Below are 20182 nucleotides of genomic sequence, written 5' to 3' on the forward strand. Positions count from 1 at the left end.
CATGTGTTTGAATATGGCTCCCCATTGATGGAACTATTTGGGACAGATTAGGTGGTGTGTCCTTGTTGGAGGAGGTGTATCACTGGGGGGTGGTCCTTGAGGTCTTAAAAGACTCAAGTCATTCCCAGAATGCCTCTCTGCCTCCTGCTTTAGGTTTTGAGATGCTGCCATGCTTTTATTCTGCCATCAGGAATTCTAGCCCTTTGAAACCATAAGCCCAATTAAACACTTTATTTAATAATTTGCCTTGGTCATAGTGTCTTAGTATAGCAGTAGAAAAGTAACTGATTCATAGATGTTAGTGAGCTGGGAACTGAACCCAGGTTGGCTGGAAGAGGAGCCACTCTTAACCACTGAGTCATCCCTCCAGCCCTCTAAGAATTCTTTTTCATTTAAAAAAAATTTTTTTTAGCCGGAGTGGTGGTGCCTACTTTTAGTCCTAGTTCTTGGGAGGCAGAAGCAGGTGGATCTCTGTAAGTTTTTTTTTTTTATTAATTTATTCAGATTACAACTCAGTTGCCATCCCATCACTTGTATCCTCCCATTCCTCCCTCTCTGCTGCTTGGATCTCTATAAGTTTTTTTTTTTTTTTAAGATTTATTTATTTAGTATTATGGATACAGTATTCTGCCTGCATATATACCTATATGCCAGAAGAGGGCATCAGATCACATTATGGATGGTTGTGAACACCATGTGGTTGCTGGGACTTGAACTCAGGACCTTTGTCAGAGCAGGCGGCGCTCTTAACCACTGAGCCATCTCTCCAGCCCAGGATCTCTGTAAGTTTTAAGCCAGCCTGATATATAACTTGAATAGAACAGACAGGGCTCTTATGCAGACAAACTCTATCTGGGAAAAACAAAACAAAATAGGGAAACTTGAAAAATGACTGAGCAGTTAAGATTGCCTGCAGTGGTGCAGAGGACCTGAGTTCAGCTTCCAGCGTCCATGTCCCACAGCTCCAGAGTATACGATGCCCTCTTCTGGCCTCCAATAGTACCTGCACTCATGTGCACACAGATAGACACTAACACACATGAACACACACATACATATACATAAAATGAGTCTTTAAAAACAAACAAAGAAAAAACAACAGGGTGAATATATAGGTCAGCAGTTAAAATCACACTCTGTAAAGTTGGGTATGGTGGCGCACGCCTTTAATCCTAGCACTTGGGAGACAGAGGCATGCAGATCACTGTGAGTTGGAGGCCAGCCTGGTCTACAAAGGGAGTCCAGGACAGCCAGGGCTATACAGAGAAACCTTGTCTCAGAAAAAAACAAGAACAAAAACCAAACTCTGTGAAATCCAAGGTAATTCTTAGGTAAGTGTTGAGTAAATCCTCTGGCCCACGTGCCGTGTGCAGGACAGTGCGCAGTGAGAGTCAATGGTGCAGCATTAGTCTTGTCTTTTTTTTGAACCTAGCCTTATCATACTCTGGGTCATTTGCCCAAAAGGTCTAGTTTGGCTCATACTGTAATAAGAAGCCCTGACAATACGGTTTGGGTGACCATATATTATGAACCACAGCCTGGAAGTCATGGAACCATCTTTGGAAGTAGTCAGGGTTTGTCTGGAAAGGCTGTGGTGGGTGATCTTTATTCTTTGGCTCTTACATTTCTATGCCATGATTTCCTTGAGCCTTATATCCTAAATGTGTCACCCATCTTGGACTACCACTAATTTTGGCCCTTGTTCATCTCTGGCACATTCTTTCTTGTCCCAGGTAGCTGCTGTGACCCGCTCTTCTTTAGCTGCCATCTGAAAATATGACTGGTCTCAGTTACCCAGCAGGAGTCAGTAACGATGAGCTAGTACAGCGACTAGGCCTGGTGGTAGTGGTGCACATCTTTAACCCCAGCACTCGGGAGGCAGAAGCAGTGGATCTGAGTTCAAGGCTAGCCTGGTCTACAGAGATAGCTCAAACTGATGCCTCCTGAGGTAGTTGAGAGCCACTGAGGTATAAGAATGTGCCATGGGTTTAGACCTAGTCTGACCTGGATTTATATCCTGTCTTACTTTAAATGTATACATCTGGCTCTTGCTGAGCCTCCATCTATTCTTTTACAAAATAGTACTGTTCTTCTTTACAAGTTGCATGAAGCTCTGATAAAATAGCGGTTCTGTGAGATGCCTAGTACACTGGTCCTTATAATGGATGGCCGCTGGTTTTGTAGTAGCTACACTGAAGCTTATTATTGTCCTATGAGAAACCAGAACACACCTTCCACAGGTATCTTATTTCTACCTTTAAGTTTGTTTGTAAAGAAGCCAGTTTTACAAAGAAAACTCTTCTTTCTCTGTCCTTCGCCTCCCCAGTCCATGCACAGTGCCACAAAGCCCCTAGAGTTAGTGCCTGTGATCATTACCTGTGATCGGGCTGCCCAGCCTTGTGAACAGACAGTAGCCTGGGCTCCTGAACCTTCCCCCTCTTGACTTCCCAGCCAAGCTCCCAAAATGTCTTTAACTGCCATCTGAAAATATGACTGGTCTTAGTTACCTAGCAGGTAACTGAAGTCCCAAAAGACTTCTTGACTTCCTCATTGAGGTGTAGACTGGGTTGAAAATAGGTCACCCTCCTGCCTGCGACACTTATCACAGTGGCCCTGTGCATGCTTTAGATGTGGGATAGGGAAGAGGAAGAGGGTATGGAGTGTCTTGTGAAGCTTAACATTGTGCGGGGATGGATGACCCTCCTTGCTCCAAGTTCAGCTGCTTAGCAGCCATCTTGTACATACCCGGTCCAGCACCAGCCCCTGCTCACACCACAGTCTTCCCTTCTCTCCCCTGAACAATGTGAGGCCCCTATGCCACTGCAGCCACTGACACCAGAAAGCAAGCTTTAATACTGATTGATGTGAGTAGTCTCCCTCGCTGCGGTCTGAGAGCAACAGCTTACTGAGGTCAGTATGAGCCAACTTCTGACAGGCACTCCCACTTCTAATCTAATTGCTGTCTGATCAACAAATTAATTAGCTGTGGCTCCAAAGGGAATTCCCTGAATCCCAGGAACTGCCACCTGGGGAGCACTCTCCTAAGCATGTCCTCAGTTTTATCTAGAAATTGTCTGCAAGCTGGGAAGGGCCTGTTGCTTAGGTTTTCTTCAGTTTGAATGATCATTTAGGAATTAGAAAATCTATAGTTGAGAGTTCCTAGAAGGAAAACTTTTGCAACAAATAGCCAAGTTCAATGTGTTAAGTAGAAGTGGATACTCACCATTTAAAAAGTCACATGTCTGCCGAGTGTGGCACTGAAGGAGGCAGAGGCAGGCCAGTCTCTGAGTTCAAGGCCAGCCAAGGCTACACAGAGAAACCCTGTGAACCGTGTCTCCAAAACAAAGGTTAGGTTACATGTCTGTGTTGCTATACATATCTCAAGTTCTAGCATGTGTCAACCACATTCAGCTCCGTGCCCCAGTGACACACATGTGCTTCTGGGCAACCCCTACCACTGCAGAATGCTGTGACCAGCAGTCTCTTGTATTGTCCTTTATGAGCCTTTATGAGATTTTCCCTAGGAAATATATAATCAGGAACAGATGGGATGAAGTGTTATAAGAGAAGCTTCCAGAACAGCATGGCCGCACCAGTCTATACTCTTGACAGTTCATGAAGAATCCCAGACCCTATGTCCTCACTGGCACTTGGTAGTTTTCAGCTTTCTCACTTTTGTCAGTATGTTGAGTTTAAAGAAGTATTTTGTGGCCGGGCGGTGGTGGCGCATGCCTTTAATCCCAGCACTTGAGAGGCAGAAGGAAGTGGATCTCATGTGAGTTTGAGGCCAGCCTGGACTACAAAGTGAGTTCCAGGACAGCCAGAGCTGTTACACAGAGAAACCCTGTCTTGAAAGACCCCGCCCCCACCACCACCAAAAAAAAAAAAAAAAAAGTATTTTGTTATTGCTTTAGTTTGCGTTGCTCTAATAACCGATGAACATGAGAACTCTTACATGCTTCCTAATCTGTTCTCAGGTGTCCTCTTCTGGGAAATGGCTTCATATCCTTGCCTCTTCCCCAGTTATAGCTTGTCTATTCAAATCGAAACTGAAGCCAGGTGTTCACTACAGACTGATAGCTGAGCCTCAGGATGAGGGAGTGAGGGCTCTACCTCTCATGCTGTAGACACTCTGCCTCTCTGCATTGGTGAGGGAAGTAGGCTATCTGGAGATGGTCTCTAGCTTTGAGATAGGCAAATCTTTCTATAGATCACCAAGGGCCATAGCCTGAGCTGTCTAAGAGAATTGCTGATATCCCAAGGCCAATAAATACTGGTTGAGTAGTTCCTTTGAATAGAGACTGAAGGTTAGAGAAAACCTTGTTGAACTGAATGGTGTCCTCTGCCTCTCTTAGCCAAGTGATTAAGATACAGTGTAGGCCTGTTTGATAGTAGCTACTTAATTGAAGCCAGTGGTGGCTGAGCCTCGTGCAACTGGGCAGCCAGCACCAGAACAGAGGCCCCAGTTAACCTTTGGTAGACCCCACCTGCCACTGTGCTTTGTCCTTCCTTTGTCCTTCCTGCTCATGCTAGCTGGCCCATCATTTCCCTGTGCTCACCTTTTCACTGCTGTGAACTTGGCAGTCCTTGTACCTGGCTTACAGCTAAGCTTGTCCTCAGCAGCCTTCTGGATGCTTTCTCTAGCCTGCCTAACCTGGAGCCTGTCTGTAGTGGGGGATATCTGGTCATCTGGGCTAGAGGTGAATAGTTTTCTAACCGAGACTGGCTGCCTTCTATGAGAAGGTGCTGACCAAAGATCTAGTGCTCTGTGCCTTGTAAGATATGACCATTGTTAGACAGAAAAGCTCATAGCCAATGAAGCTATGGTGTTTAGAGACAGGCAAGGTATTTAGAGCCACGGTTGGCACGGAGCAGCCTCGATTTCTTTAGGCCTGTCTTCCTTCAGTGGGGCTGCTGCCTTTTGAGTATTATGAGAAACGAAGGGAATCTTCTCAAGGTTGCCAATGAGTCACTATCTTGGATTGCATACCCTCTTTAGTCTCCCAGTTTTTGAAGTGAATTGCCCATTTCTTTGATTGGGTTAGCAGGCCCAGGGCTGATCCCAGCCATTCTCCTCTCCACATCCTGCCAGACCACTGTCTGCCCTCCAGGGCCAAGGGCAGCATACACGGTTGCTTGGACACGTCCTGCAGCCTGCAAATTGGACAGATGGAATCAATACTCATGAACCTGGAGAGGCCCAGGTAGCACAGTTAGTGACACTAGCTGCCTAGAGGGACAACCTGCCATGAGAGGGGGTGTGATTGGATCGTGATTGGACACAGCAGCTGAGGATTAATGAAATTATGTCCCTTTGAATTTAGATTGACAAACCCTTCTCATTTGAACTTGAAAACATGTCAGCTTGTGCAGACTGTGGAAGAGCTGCCTACTTGGTGTAGGGCTGTGCTGGCGTTCATGCTGGGAATGGTCGGTTCAGGCCCAGATTCCAGCTATTGCTGTGATTGTGTCAACCAAGAGAATAGGTGATCGCTATCCATACACCTGCAGGTACTGTGGAGTTTATTCCCCGCATAGGCTGCTGGGAAGCATTGTTATCTCTTGTTACTCTGGTGAGGAAGAGGAGGCTCAAGCTCCAACAAGTGCCTTGTCCAAGATGCCATCTGCACAAGACAGAGCTGCGATTGGACTCCAGTTCTCAGTGTGTGGGAGGAAGTGCCATACTGTCTCCTCAGTTTAAGTGTTTTAGCTCATCCTTCTCGGGACTTCCCTGAAACCCAGCCACAGCGTCAGGTGCATGGTGGCACTGCGTTTGTTCTTCAGCGCTGTCCTTAGGGCCTTACATGCATTTAACACAGCCCCATTATTTCCAATGATGACGTAAGGTCACCAAATGGTGATCTCTCCCCCCTGGGGAGGGGGTAGCAAGATAGCACTAAGCCCAGTGACTTGTGTTCTATCCTTGGGTCTCACATGAGAGAGACTGACTCCTAAAAGTTGTTGTCTGGCCTCCATGTGCATACTGTGGCATATACAGCTGCTCACACAAATAAGTAAAGAAACCTGCAACTATTAGTTATCTGCCTATGAGGGAGTTTTCCCTTTCCTTCTCAGGAAGCACAGGCAGTAGGCTCCGTGGTTCTAGACCAAGTCAAAAGCTAGCCAGCCTGGGCTTCAAGAGACTCTGGCTCAAAAATAAAAGACTACCCTTTTTTTGGGTTGCAGTATCTCATACTTGCAGGCTGGCCTCATTTTATTGCAATCCTCCTGTCTCAGCCTCTCCACTGTTGAGTTTCCTGGCATGAGCCATTACTCCTACATTGTTTGTTTGTACCCCAGGTTTGCCTTGAACTCACTATATAGCTGAGGATGTCCTTGAACTTTGGATCCTCCAAGTGCTGGGATTAAATATGGACTCACAGAATTGTATTTTATTTGATGGGTTGTTATAAATCTTGTGTAGACAATTTATGTCTATACAATTATAAGCAAACTTTATCTGACAAAGAAACTCTGTCTTGAAAAAGCAGACCAAACAAACAAACAAACAAACAAAAAACCTCTCAGTTCCTAACTTTGTCTCATCTCTGCAGTCCTCATCTAAAGAAAAATATTTATGTTACTATAGCAACTTATAAGCCATTGTTGTTGTTACTCACTTAATCATGCCCAGATCGCTCAGAGTTTACTGAGCCAGATGTTATGCCTGCTGAAGATGCAGTGTTCAAACCAGGTGATACATCAGCACTGCTTGTTGCAAATACTAGAAAACTAAAAGAGAGAACTGGAACTGAAGTCTAGCTTTTTAATAGTTCTGATAATCCCAGGGATTTGTTTGACACACCTGCCATTTATACCTTTCAAAGTGTTAACAGCTTTGAAGGTCAGTTCAGAAAAAGCTACAATTACCTTTCACGGTCCTGAAGAGATAGATCAGAGAGAGGTTAAGAGCACTGGCTGCTCTTTCAGAAGTCCTGAGTTCAATTCCCAGCAACTACGTGGCAGCTCATAACCATCTAGGATAAGATCTGGTGCCCTCTTCTGGCCTGCAGGTGTACAAGCAGGCAGAGCACTGTATACATAATAAATAAATAAATCTTTTTTTAAATTACCTTTCACTAAGAGAAGATCTGGCAAAAGATGTTGATAAGGAATTCATGAAACAGGGAACAACAATTACACCTCTTTTTTAGAAATTCAACTTGTCTAGGAATCAGAGAAATGAAAGTTAGAGCAGCAGTGTGGCTCCGTGTTCTGCTCTAGAAAAGCTAGCAAGGAAATACTGCTGGGGGCGGGCGGGCACAGAGTGCCTGTGTGCCTCATGCTTGGCTAGGGAAAATAAAAGTCCCAACTCTGAAGGGCAGCGTGGTAATACTTAGCAAAGTCCTTTGAAATGCTTATCCTAGCCATGTTTGGTGCCATATGCTTGTAATAAAAGCACTCAGGAAGCTGAGGCAGGAGGATTGCCCCAAGCTTAACAATAGCCTTGGGTATGTAGCAAGTCCTTGCCCCTGTCCTCGTGGGGAAAAGAAAGAACTCCTTGTGCTTTCTCCTAGAACTTCATCTCCTAGTAACTTGTCTGTCATCGAAATATTAAAAACACTTTTTTTTTTTTTTTACAATAAAAGATTGGCTAAAAAGAATAGTTGGCTGTGGTGCATAATCCCAGCACTACAGAGGCAGATGCAGGAAGATCTACGTGTGTCTGAGGCCAGCCTAGTCTCCATAGCAAGTTCCAGGACAGAGATATGACAGATATGTCTCAAAAAACCAAAACAAACAAAGAATAATCTCATAATGGAATACTCTACAACTGTGACAAATGATGTCTCTGACCTTCATAAAGGGGGTAACATTTAGTTTATATATGACCCAGTAACTGTAGATTACATATGTACTTACTGGGGGGCGGGGAAACCAGCCAAATAGCCTGTGTTCTGCATCTTTCTTTGCGCTTGCTTCAGCAGCACATATGCTACATCTTTCTTCTTTGAGAAACCCTGTTTTGGGGGGATAAGAACTGTTACATAGGGCTGGAGAGATGGCTCAGTGGTTAAGAGCACCACCTGCCCTTCCAAAGGTCCTGAGTTCAATTCCCAGCAACCACATGGTGGTGTACGACCATCTGTTATGTGATGTGATGCCCTCTTCTGGCCTGTGGGTGTACATGCAGGCAGGAACACTGTATACATAATAAATAAATCTTTTAAAAAAAAAACTGTTACATAGTGGAAGAAAGAAGACTGAGCATGTAGCAAGGCACACATGTAACACTGTGCCCCTGTGCCTACCCCTGTGCTCCACAGAGTCCCTGCCAGTAGTTACACTCCTCCCACCCATTCTCACAAAGCTTCTGGAATGATTTCTTTAATTGCAGAGGTTTGGAACAAAATATGCTAAACTGTATAATGGTTACTTTTAGAATTTGGATTAAGGAGGTGGATCCAAGGACTTTCATTTTTAATATTGTCAGAATTCATAATCTGTGGGTGTGTATATAAAAGAAAACATATGCAATCAAGTCGCTTTTTCTTACATCCTACTGTCCTTCCTCCCATTCAAACCTCAGATGAAGTGCTGAGCTCTTTGGACTCCTGTTGTGCTGTCCCGCTTCTGCTTGCCGTGTGCTCTCCACCCTAACCTGTCACCCTTGGCTGAAATGCTTTTCACCTCCTCCCCTCCCTTCTCCCTATCACCCCTGTTCTCTCTCAACATTCATGTCTGTTCGTATTATTTTTCTCTGCTGTAATTGTACAATTGTTTCCTTCCCAGCAGCTTGTAAGTTCCATGCCACATGGAGTCTAGCCCATAGACCAGTGACTGGAATATAGTGGACATTTATTTGATAAGTAGTTGTTGAATAGATTGTCTTATAGCTGTGGAAACTATCCCTTATGATCAGCTTTTCTCATTGTTTCCAGTGTGGTGCAGGTCCTGCTTGCTGCTGGAGCTGACCCAAACCTTGGGGATGATTTCAGCAGCGTCTACAAGACTGCCAATGAAAAGGGAGTCCATTCTCTGGAAGGTAAGCGTGGCCTACCCCACTGCTCTGTGTGTCTCCACCTGTTGCTTCCACAAGCATTGCTCAGGGCCAGCAGCTACTCATGGGTATCCCATAGGGCTTAGAATAGATGCCTTTCACTTTGAGAGTGTTGGGGGGAAAGATTGGAGCCTAAGTTCAAGGCCTAATTGAGTTGGGATGCATTTCATCTGGTGTTCTCCTGAGACTGGGAAGTCTCAGAGAAGCAAGCAGTGGAACAGATTTCAGTGAAATGGCTGAACATAATGCATGGAATGTGGCCTTGCTCCTTTCACTCACCTGTCCTAGTACTAGAACATAATGTTATGGTTCCCTTAGCCATAAAGGTCTCCAAGTACAACTGTAATACTGCTTTTCAATGTCTGATCTCTGGGACTGGCCCTTTGCTGTGCTGTGACCTAGGGTGTGGAACAGACCTTCTTTGTACCTTGACGTTCTGAGCTGTAAAAATGGGCTTGTTACTAATGCCTCGTGGGCTGTGGAAATTGCTGGGACTGAAAAGAGGTGGTGTGGCACCTGTCTGTTGGAGAGCAGCTGGTCAAATCAGTCCCTGTATCTCTGGTGTGTAGTTCTTCAGAGATGAAACAGAGCAACACAGGTTACACTGGCTGCAGACAGATGTGTATTTTACACCTGAGCTTTTGCCTGTGTAGACTGTGCCTGCCTCCAACCCAGGCAGATGCTGTTCTCTAAAATTTGGTGACAGGACAGCTTAGCAGCGGCTGTGTTAGAGTTGGTACTAGTAACAGCAGGACAGTAGCCCTGCTGACAGCCTTGAACCCTGAAGGAGACTCAGCAAAGGAGAGACTCAGTGAGCTCAGCCCTTGGAGTGACTGAAGAGAGACTGACAAGTCTCTGTGGTGGCCCAGTGGAAAAGTTTCTCAGATTAGCGGCGTGGTGGCAGTGCTCATCTGAATGCTCCCTAAAGCTTGGCCCCTTGTATGGTTATGTGAACGCTTGCCCACCCATATGTCTTTTCTCTCCTTCCCGTCTGACAGTCTAGGCAACGACCTATGTCTCTGAATTCTTCTGAGCTGGAAGAGTGTTCATGCTTTGCATCAAACAGAAGAGAAGTTCAAGAGCACCAACTTGCTCTGTATTTGCTGCCCAGAATGGACCTGGCTGATAGGCTATCTCTTGTCACTCAAGCACAGCTTTCTCTTTGGGTCTGTCTGGTGTTTGGATGCTCTCACCAGAAAGCAAAGAAACTCAGATGGTGGGGCCAAGAAGGAGTGGGGTTCTTTGAATGCCTTCTCTTCTGCGCTGAGAATGTTAGCAGATTTCGCAGAATCTAGTTCAGCTTTTGCTGTCAGCCTGGTGCTTATGTTCTAACGTTTTTCTGTAGGCTGATGCTCAGATTTATTCTAAATCAACACAATAGCGGTCAATACAGTTTTTCTGGGAATAGCCAAATTGTATACAGTTTCAACCTTATGGGCCATTTGGTCTTCGGTGTGACTACTCTGCTTGACTCTTTGACACTGAAGCAACCATAGATGATACATGAAAAACCCTACTCATGTATTCATTTGGCCAGTCTCTCTGAGTTCTTTTTGACTCTGTGCCTGCCATGAAAGAAAAATAGTGTACTATTTCCTCCCCTTTTGTAAGGCCTGCAGTTACAGTGGGTTTTTTGAGGACTCTTTATTTATCAGAACAACTTACTGATGGCATTTTTGTGCACCAGCACTCTTCTAGGCACATACGCCCTTACCACCACGCATTTTTAGATCAGACAATCATAAAGCATTGATTCAGAGTCCTCCAGAACACAGCAAGGCAGCTTTGACATATTATCAACACCTTGTCATCAACAAATTCCTTCTTTTCCATCTTCCATTTCTCCGTTTTGTCCACAAAATTCAGACTCTTTCACCATTTGTTGTTTTAAAAAAAAATGTGTCCAGTGTTCATTTTCCTCCCCATCCTAATGACATTTGCTTACTCCTGCATGTTAATGACTTGTTCTCAGGAAACCTGTAGGTGCTCAGCAACCATCCAAGAGCCTTTTAGGCCTGGGGATGCCGCTCAGTGACAGAGCGCCTTCTAGTAGGCAAGAGGCCCTGAGTCCAGGCTCCAGTGCTGGGGTTGTTGCTGGGGTTATTTAGAACTTTATCAGCAATCATTAATAAACTTGGTATTTATAGCTTATCATATCTCTACCCCCTTCGTTGACCATCTTTGTCTAACACGGTTTACTTTCCAAGGTGTAGCTGTTTAGATGCACTTTGTTGTGTGTTTTCTGACTGAGACTAGGGTGATGACAGTTCATATATGTCATCTTAGGGCTCTTCTTTAGTTGCCAGGTTAACTATGAAGCTGGCCCAACATAGTTTAGATATGGTCAGGTTCCAGTATCAAAGGGTTGGGTATCTTTAGCTTCTTCTTCTTAAACATCTTTTTTGTACCTGTTTCCATTTAAAGAGACCTTGCCTTTTTATTCCTTCTGTTAGTATTCATTGCCTGCCTTCTGTGAGCCAGGTGCTGTGCCCAGATCTGAGTCATCTTCATTGGTGATGTGTAAGATCCCTGATTTGCTGATTTGCAAGCGTGCGTGTGTGCGGCTGGGAGATGTGTGAGGAAGAGCTTAGAACAGTGAGTCTTGGCATCATAAAAAAGCCACAGGCCAAGGCAGCTGGACGGCTCTTTGTTGTCGGAGGGCAGAGTCAGTACCAAAGTTCACTACATTTTACAATAGTTATTTCTGTGGGTCTCAACCTATCCTCGATACTAGGGCAATGTGGTGGATCATACATAATTTGTGATCTTGGCCAGATTTTTCTAACCCCGGTATTATATACCCTTTGTCTGCCTGTCAGTATCACTGTGTTGATAATGATATAAAATAATGTAATGTGTGAATTGCAAAGTTCTCTGCAGTTATAATTGCTTATTACTTCCTTTTATTTATAATTCAGCTTGCTTTTACTGCGTCTTGGGCACTCTGCCAGATGCTGGGAACATATAAATGAATATACATGCTCTGGCTCCTTAGCAGTTTCCTAGCCATGTAAGAAGATAGACCTCAGCAAGGAGTCCGCTGTAGAGTGGTAAAGGCAAAGGTAGCTCGCTGTCTGAAGTATGTGAGCAGCACAGAATGAGGCACTGGCGGTCTTGTTCTAAGAGCAGGCTATGTCCTGGACATGTCACTGGGTGAGTGACTTTGAATTGGGTCTTAAGGGTAAGTTGGAGATTGCCAGGTTGGCTGAGAAGAACCCTCAGCCAGGAATCCAAAAGACAGGAGACACTTTGTGTCTGCACTGCTTGCCTGGAGCACACACAGGCCAAGGAGAAAAGACTGGTCTTTGCTGTCCATGGTGATACCCTGTCATAGGTCAGCCATGCCTAAGAAAGCCTTTCCCAGCCTTATATGCCAGCCTGGCTCCTTGGAGAAACCTGCTTACTAAGCCAGGTACATTGCAGAGTTGTGCCCTCCTGTCAGGGTTGGTGTTTGAGGGTGAAGATTGGCTTGCTGGGACAGCTGACCCAGGAGGACTAGGTATGGACATTTCCTTAGCCTGGCTGTGGTTGCCATTCTCTGCCGCCCTCAGAGTGCTGTCTGCAGTCATAATGATGTCCTTAAAAAAGCTCAGGAGACACTGCTAGGCTTCCATGGTCCATCTAAGCCCTGCCACTGACTGACTATATAATCTTGACAAGTGACATTAAAGTCCTTGACTTTCAGATTTCTCTGTAGTACAGGGTCAAATACTCATGTTATAGGGCTGTTAGGGTGATTAGCAATGGCCATACACTTTAAAAGTCAGTGGTATTTCATAACGTTCCTCTCTGTAGGTAGGTTTGGGCCCAGTCTAAATCAGGACACCTGGTTAGGAGGTAGTGCGTACTACTACCAAGGGGACAAACAGGCTGAATGTCTGCCCATCAAGTCTTTCTTAAAGAAAATTCTTGTCATGGGTCACTGGGTTATTTGGGCCAACTGTCTCTGAAATTGTATGATTTCTGTGGCTCTGAATGTTCAGCTTCACATAGAGCAAGTAATAAGCTCAGAGGAAGCAGGATTTGAGCTGGGCTTCAGGGTTAAGAGGAAGGAGGAAGCAAATATATCCTAAGGAGGGGACACAGATGGGACAGCTATGACAGACATGTGGCATTGTGGCCCCTCTGCCAGTTCATTCCTGTCTTGACTACATTCCCTTCAGAGCTTCAGCCCATCAGCTCACTCCAGGAGACTTCCACTTGTGGCTGGGCAGTGGATGGTGGGCTCCGATCCTCAGGTGGAGGAGGCATTAAATTAGTGCTAACAGTAAACAAGTCGCCCAGCCGCGGGTGCCGCGGGCTGCTTATAAGTAACGGTTATAAACATCCCGTGTCTGGTGCTGTCAGAAGTGCAAGCGAGCACTCGAGTGCCTCTCATATGTACAATTAAAACAATAAAACACGGTAGGAACGTGCCCAGAACAAGCTATAAGTCAGGTTCTCGTCTCAGCTCGAGTGGCAGCTGAATAAAGATGAGTCCTGAAGAGCTAGGTTGGCATAGGGCTCTTCTGGGGTAAAGACTTATCAGACTGGAGCTGCCAGAGCCCAGCCCTCCCACCCAAGCACCAGGGGGCAACAGGTCCTGGCCCACTCCAGCTGACCTCCCCATCTCTTGCCTTCAGATGGGGGACAAGACTGTGCAAGCTGGCGAATCCCAAACCAGTGGACAAGTGCCCTGGAGTTCAGGAGGTGGCTAGGAGTCCCCGTTGGCGGTAATGGAACTGCTCTCTATGCTGTAATAGTCCTTCCCACCCCCTGGCCATGCTAGGTGTGGTCTCACCAACGTCCTATCCATATAAGTTAACCACCCAGTGTATAAGTTAAGCACAGTGTGCCCAAGCGTTCCCTGTCACGATAGAGAATGTATGACCCCACAGGATCCAGACTAGTAGGAATACAGAGGCTCCCAGGGAAGAGTTTGGGATGATCCCAGGGATCCAACCCTGCACTGTGTCAGCCTCCGCCCCCCACCCCCCACCCTAAATAGCACAATCCAAATTGCAGGTGTTAACTTGCAGTCTTTTGCTCAGATTGCCTTAAGAACACATCTTGGCCGTGGTATCCCTAGAGAAGAGACCTTAGACTGCCACTCTTGGCTTCACTCATAGATGTGCTTAATCAAGCCATGGTGGGTTAGTGGACCATTCAAAAGCTGTTCCACCTGGAGAAATTCCCTAGACTGTTCAGAAGCACTCTTTCCCGATTTGTAAAGTAAAAGTGATTTAAGAGAGCTAAAAGTAATACACTTACCCATCTTCTAAGCCTGGAATGTAGGAGGAATTCCATTAATGAAAACCTCTGTTTGTGTTTCATTATGTCCATAGGAAACTATAGGGTCTTTGACCCAGTTTCCTCAGCAAGCCAAATATTAATTTGAGTCTAAGAAATGCATTGTCCACTACTTAACAATGTGACCTCGGGCAGTTCCGCCTGTTTCTGTGCTTGTTTTCTCATCTATACAGAATATTTCTCACACCACAGATTTGTTATAAGAATCACAATCACTGGTATGCTGTTGCACACCTATAATCCCAGCACTCAGGAGGCTGAGGCAGGAAGATCAAAAGTTTAAGGCTAGCCTAGGCTGCATGGTGAGACCCTTTGCTCCCAGCCCCGTGGGCGGGGGGTAGGATGTTGGTAGAATCAGTTGACATACTTAGGAAAGTACTTGAGAAAATACAGGATAATCATGCAAGCATAACGTCCTAAGGATGGCAGACATGAAGCCATGACTAAGACCACATTAGCAAGGGCCCAGTCGCAATTATAGATCACATCAGAGCTCAGATCCTTGGGCTGAAGCATTCAAGGAAATAAGATTATTCTTTATTCTCAAAGTCTGAGAAGCTTTGAGGCAGCTGCCAGGGCATAGATAGGTATGAATAAAGCAGGGATGTGCCATGTCCAAAGTGCTCAGAGACGTGCTGTTTTAGGCTGCTGAATGAGCAGTAAGGCAGAGCAACTGGTAGACCAGGGCCGATCGAGAACCAGGGTCTGGTTGGGTAGAAAAGGAGAGGACACGCCTCTACCAAGGCCACACTATGTCAGTCACTAAGGCAGCAGCAAGTAGCATTTATTGATCTTGTGTTTCAGCATGATGTACTTATTAAAGGAAACTAAGGAAAAAACAGTGATCTCCAGGAACAGTTGAGCACTCTTGCTGCTCCTTCAGAGAACTGGAGTTCTCACTCACATCAGGTGGATCATAACTGTCTGAAACTGCCTCTAGGGCATGAACATGCACAGTCTTTTTTTTTTTTTAAGTAGTGATGTCCACTGCCAACAAAACTGTTTCGTTCCCATGTGTAGAGTGTAGAACTCAGACACCATACCAGGCTCAGGGGCCTCTCGCTGAATATGCCAAGGTCTCTGGCTTCTACAGAGGTTTGGGAAACCAGCAGGCTAAAAGCTCTTCCGCAAGTTGTTTTTATTAATGCCCTGACTCTTCTTCATCGTTGTCCAGGTCCACACAAGAGTCTCATTGCCCTCCAGGGCCAGGAGTTGTGTTTGTCATTGTTCAGCACTGCCATAGAACCAGCAGGGTGCCCAGAGGTCTGTCACTCACTCCATCAGGCATCTTGGCCAGCTTCAGGATGAAATGTGTTAGCCAGTTAGGTTAATTGTTTCCATACTTTTAGCCCTCCAAACCTACATATATATATATATATATATGTCTTTCTCTCTTAGGAGAGAGAGAGAGTAGTTGACATGTTTTATTAAAAAGAATAAATTCGATGCATTTATAAAAAATAAAAAAAAAGTATGATGTGGTGGCAAAGAGCTAGTCTTGTGATTTTTAACTGATTTACATATTTTGTGTATAAATATTTTTTTCATCAAAAGTTCCAAATCAGGGTTGGGTCCCACACACCACACAAAATATATTAGAGACATTTATATGGATAGCAGGAAGGGAGACAGAGGACTGAAATTTTCCAGGCACCCAGTGATTGATGGGGGCTGAGGCTCCCCCTGACGCTTTATTGAGTTTCCGATGATTATCTCTCGCTGAGACATTTTTTACAGATGACGGTCGAGCTGTCACAATGGACCATGGGGGAAAAAAACCCAACAATAATAACACTTTAATCTTTTTACTGCACTGCTCCCTAGTATCTCAGATTCATCTTCTCTGACGCACGCAGTTCATTATTCTGCCCCTCCCTGGATGGGAAATAAAGGAAAATAAATATATATGTAGACACGCTTACCCACATGCATACACACAACACAGAGTATATAAAAGAGACCACCTCAGAACCAGAGAGGGGCAGAATTTATTGTTCTTTTTGCAAGTGTTGAGGTTTATTAGTAGAGATGCTTGGTTGGCTTGGAATTGGCTATTAATTACAGCGCTTTGTATTTGTTTTTTATTGCGAGTTTTTAACATCTTGAAGAAAAGGCAGAGGAGAGGCAAGCAGGTGCAGAGACTGGGATCACTGAGGGACCAAGTTGGACCAGCCAGGTTGTGTAGCTGCTGAGATGCAGGCTTCTTGCTCTTGCTGCCAGCTTGTCCCTGAGGCTCCCTGGAGCTGAAAGGATGCACTTTGGTTAGGATGGAAGAGGGTGAGCGTGGGGTAATCATAGAGCAAAGCAAAGGAGTCTGGAGACCACTGAGCACCGTGCTGCTGTAAGAGTCAGGAAAGGTGAGAAGTAACAGGAGCAGAAGCAATGTTTGGGGTTTGAAACCCTTAGGAGCCTGCTCCCTTTTTACATTTGACGATGGTGACTCGGGTCTGAAAAGCCTCACCTGGTTCTCTGGTAAGGGAATCCTGGGCCAAAGAGTATGCCACACAGAGTCAGTAAGCGGTCGAGTTCCTTGCCAGCCTCCATGCTCTCCCCTTCCTTACTTGTCATGGGGTTAGAAGAGATGAGCCAGGCTTCCTGTCAGAAGACTGCTGGCCCAGTCTACTCAGTAGGGGCAGTGATAGGCCAAGAAGGTACCTTGACATGATTTTTAAGTAGAGGCTGGACTCATACATTCTGCAAAGGATAAAGCTGATAATAATATCCATACTTCAAAAACTTAGTTTCTTCTTGGGAAAACAAGTTTAACATCTCACTATAGAAGTATTTATTGAGCACTCACCACATTCAAGATTGTATTCACATAACAGTCTAAAAAATCACAAGCCCATGCAGGAGAAAATGTCAGCTAATGCAGTGTGAACTAGACATTACTAGAATGCATGGAGGAAGGAAGATGATGACCTTGGGCTGCTTGAGTCATAAGTCTGAGGCCACTGTAAGTAAATAAGAGGCCTGCAGGAAGTCAGAATCGTACAAGAAGCCAAGTGTCTGAGCCGGCCAGTCATTGGCTGGTGCCACTGTGAGCCGCCGGCAAGCTGGTGCATTCTTGGAGGAAAATGGTCAATCAAATGCCTGGTCTGATCTCACGCATAGTAAGAGTTCAGTAAGCTGGGCTTGATGGCGCACATCTTTAATCCCAACACTCTGGGAAGCTGAGGCAGGTGGATTTCCATGGATTCAAGAACAACCAGGGCTACTACACAGAGAAACTCTGTCTGGGAAACACCCCCCCCCCAATATGAAATTTTTTTCAATAAATAGAAGCCATTATTTTCTTGCCACAGTACTGGAGTAGTAGCTGCTGCCATTTTCCAGTGGTAGTGTTAGGGAAGGGTCCAGCCAAACTGGGTAGCATCAGAAAAAAGAGCATAATACAAACTTATCATTTGTTGACTCTTTCCTGAATGCCAGATAATATGCCCAGCTTCTTACAGACATTTTTCTTTGTTTTGGAGATAAGAACTCAGACTGGCCTTGAACTCATTATGTAGCCAGGCTGGCCTTGGAACTCCCAAGCCTCTTGCCTCTTCGGAGTGCTGAGATTATTGGCATGTGCCACTAAATCTGACAATCACTTTGAGGGGGACCTTATACTTTTAAATATAATAGCCTTATTGAATTTAATTTACATATGGTAAAGTTTACCATGTAAAATATATAACTTACTGATTTATGCTACATTAACAAAAGTTATACAACCATTGTCCTAATCCATTTTCAGAACATTTTTATTATATCATAGAAAGCCTTATATACATTATCAGTTATTTTTAATTTGCTCTCAAGTTCCTGGCAACTAATAATCTACTTTGTCTCTATAGATTACCTAAAATGGATATGCTCTGTACAGGGAACCACATGACATATGGTCATTTGTAACTGACTTCTTAGCATTAAGTTTCATACATATGCATACTTCATAATGCATATATCATTCCTTTATTCCTTTTTGTGGCTGAATAATCTGTTGTAAATTGTTTATTTTTTCTTCACTTTAGGATGTTATGTTATTTCTACCTTTGGCTTTTATGAATATATTGCTATACACATTTGTGTACTTTTTAAAAATTATTTATTTATTGGAGTCAGGGCCTGATGTTGTAGACCTGACTGGCCTGGAACTCACTCTGTAGACCAGACTGGCCTTGAACTCAGATACAGACCTGCCTCTGTTCCTGAATGCTGTATACCTCCTGTGGTTCATAGTAACACCCTCAATCTATGTCAGCTTTTATTTAAAGAATTTATATCTTTAAAGAAGACATAATTATTTTGTATTGTAATGAGATTTAGGTCTATAACTAATTCTAAGTATTGGTATTTCAGTACTATAAGCATTAACTATTCAGTATTCCTCAAATTACTATCATACTCATTTTACATAGAACTTAGTACATGATTGAGCTAAGATGGCAGTCTGTGTGACATCTCCTTAAATATTTCTCAGCATGGGAAGCAAAGCTGTTTGTTTGTTTGTTTGTTTGGGAGGTGCCAGTAAGCAGCCAGCGCTACATGAAGACCATCAGGGATTCTTTTTGACTCTTGCTGACTCCCTGGCCCTGGCTGTGGACCCCTAGTCATAGACTTCCTGACATTCACAGGCAGCACAGGCAAAGGTAGGAACAGAAGTGAGCAGAGTAGTGGCTGTCACTCTCCTGTTGTCAGAGGGGTAAGCGACCTCCCTCAGAGACAGGAAAAACTTCTGCGAGAGGAGGCTGCCACCTCCTGTGTGGGAGACAGGTGGGAAGATGTCTTTGTTGAGAAGGAGATGGTTCACTGGCCAAAGGCCAGCCCTAAATGCTGAGCCTCAGAAGACCACCTTGGAGGCCAGCTGGTGGGACAGGCTTGGATGCGTCCCTTGGATGAGTTTGCTTATTCTCTGGCAGAGTAATTCCTGCCCAAGAGAAGAGGCTGCGCTGCCCCCTTTCTCCACCTCCTTTCCACTCAGAAGAGTGTAGGATCACAGGATTGGGCCCTTTCAGCAGTGTCTTGGTTACTTATCTACTACTATGAAGAAATATCATATCCTGGGCAAAAAAAAAAAAAAAATTGTATTTGGGGCTTGCTTAGAGTTTCAGAAGGGTGATTCCATGGTGAGAAGCATGGCTCTGGAGCAGAGGCTGAGCAGACAGACAGGCATGGCTCTGGAGCAAATGTTGAGCACTTACATTTTAGCCACAAGTTGGAGGTAGAGATGAAGAGAGTAGGCCAGATGTGAGCTTTGGAAACCTCAAAGCCCACCCCCAGTGACACACCGTCTCCAAAAAGGCCACACCTCCTAGTCCTTCCCAAATTTTTTTCTACCCACAAGGGACTTAGCATTCAAATATGAGCCTTTGGAGACCACAGGCTAACACTGAGCAGTGTAGAGAAAGCTTCATGCCAAGCACAGAATGAGCGCCAAATGTCACCCTTCTGAAGCTGGGTTCCGTAGAAAATGGGAGCATAAATTTATAGCTTACAGGGCAGTTCTGAAGTGAAAATCTTTACGTACCCTGGAGAGCAGCAACATTGCAGGACTTTAGTCAGACACTGCTGAGTGGCACTGCACAGAACCAGAGTCATGACCTCTCACCTGCAGTGTCCTGCTCCTGTGCCTTTCTAAGAGACCAGGTAAAAAGGATATAGCTGGCACTTAGACGGTGTGTGCCCTAACTGCGGTATTACCACACCCCTGTTCTCACAACCCACCACGAGGTTCCTGTTCTCTCTTTCCATTCATAGACAGGAGTTTGACCCAGAGAGGTCAAGCAAATTGTGAACCTGCACAGTAAATTCAGGATTCAAACACAAGTGGCCCTGCTCTGGAGCGTGCTTAATTCCCAGCCACTCTCTGCTGCCTTCACTAAATTAGTTTGTAGATGTTATTAC

At 44.9% G+C, this 20182-nt stretch overlaps 1 protein-coding gene across 2 annotated transcripts in view; it reads left to right on the plus strand.

Moving 5' to 3' along the window:
- Positions 1-20182, plus strand: part of Clpb (caseinolytic mitochondrial matrix peptidase chaperone subunit B) — a 125944-nt gene that overhangs the window by 37579 nt on the left and 68183 nt on the right. For both annotated transcript variants that reach the window (XM_051149072.1, XM_051149073.1), the window contains one exon: positions 8883-8986. In XM_051149072.1, the coding sequence (XP_051005029.1) occupies positions 8883-8986 (104 nt within the window). The remainder of the gene's footprint in view (positions 1-8882; positions 8987-20182) is intronic.

This window comes from Acomys russatus, chromosome 7, assembly GCF_903995435.1.
Source record: "Acomys russatus chromosome 7, mAcoRus1.1, whole genome shotgun sequence".
NCBI classification, from domain to species: Eukaryota; Metazoa; Chordata; class Mammalia; order Rodentia; family Muridae; genus Acomys; species Acomys russatus.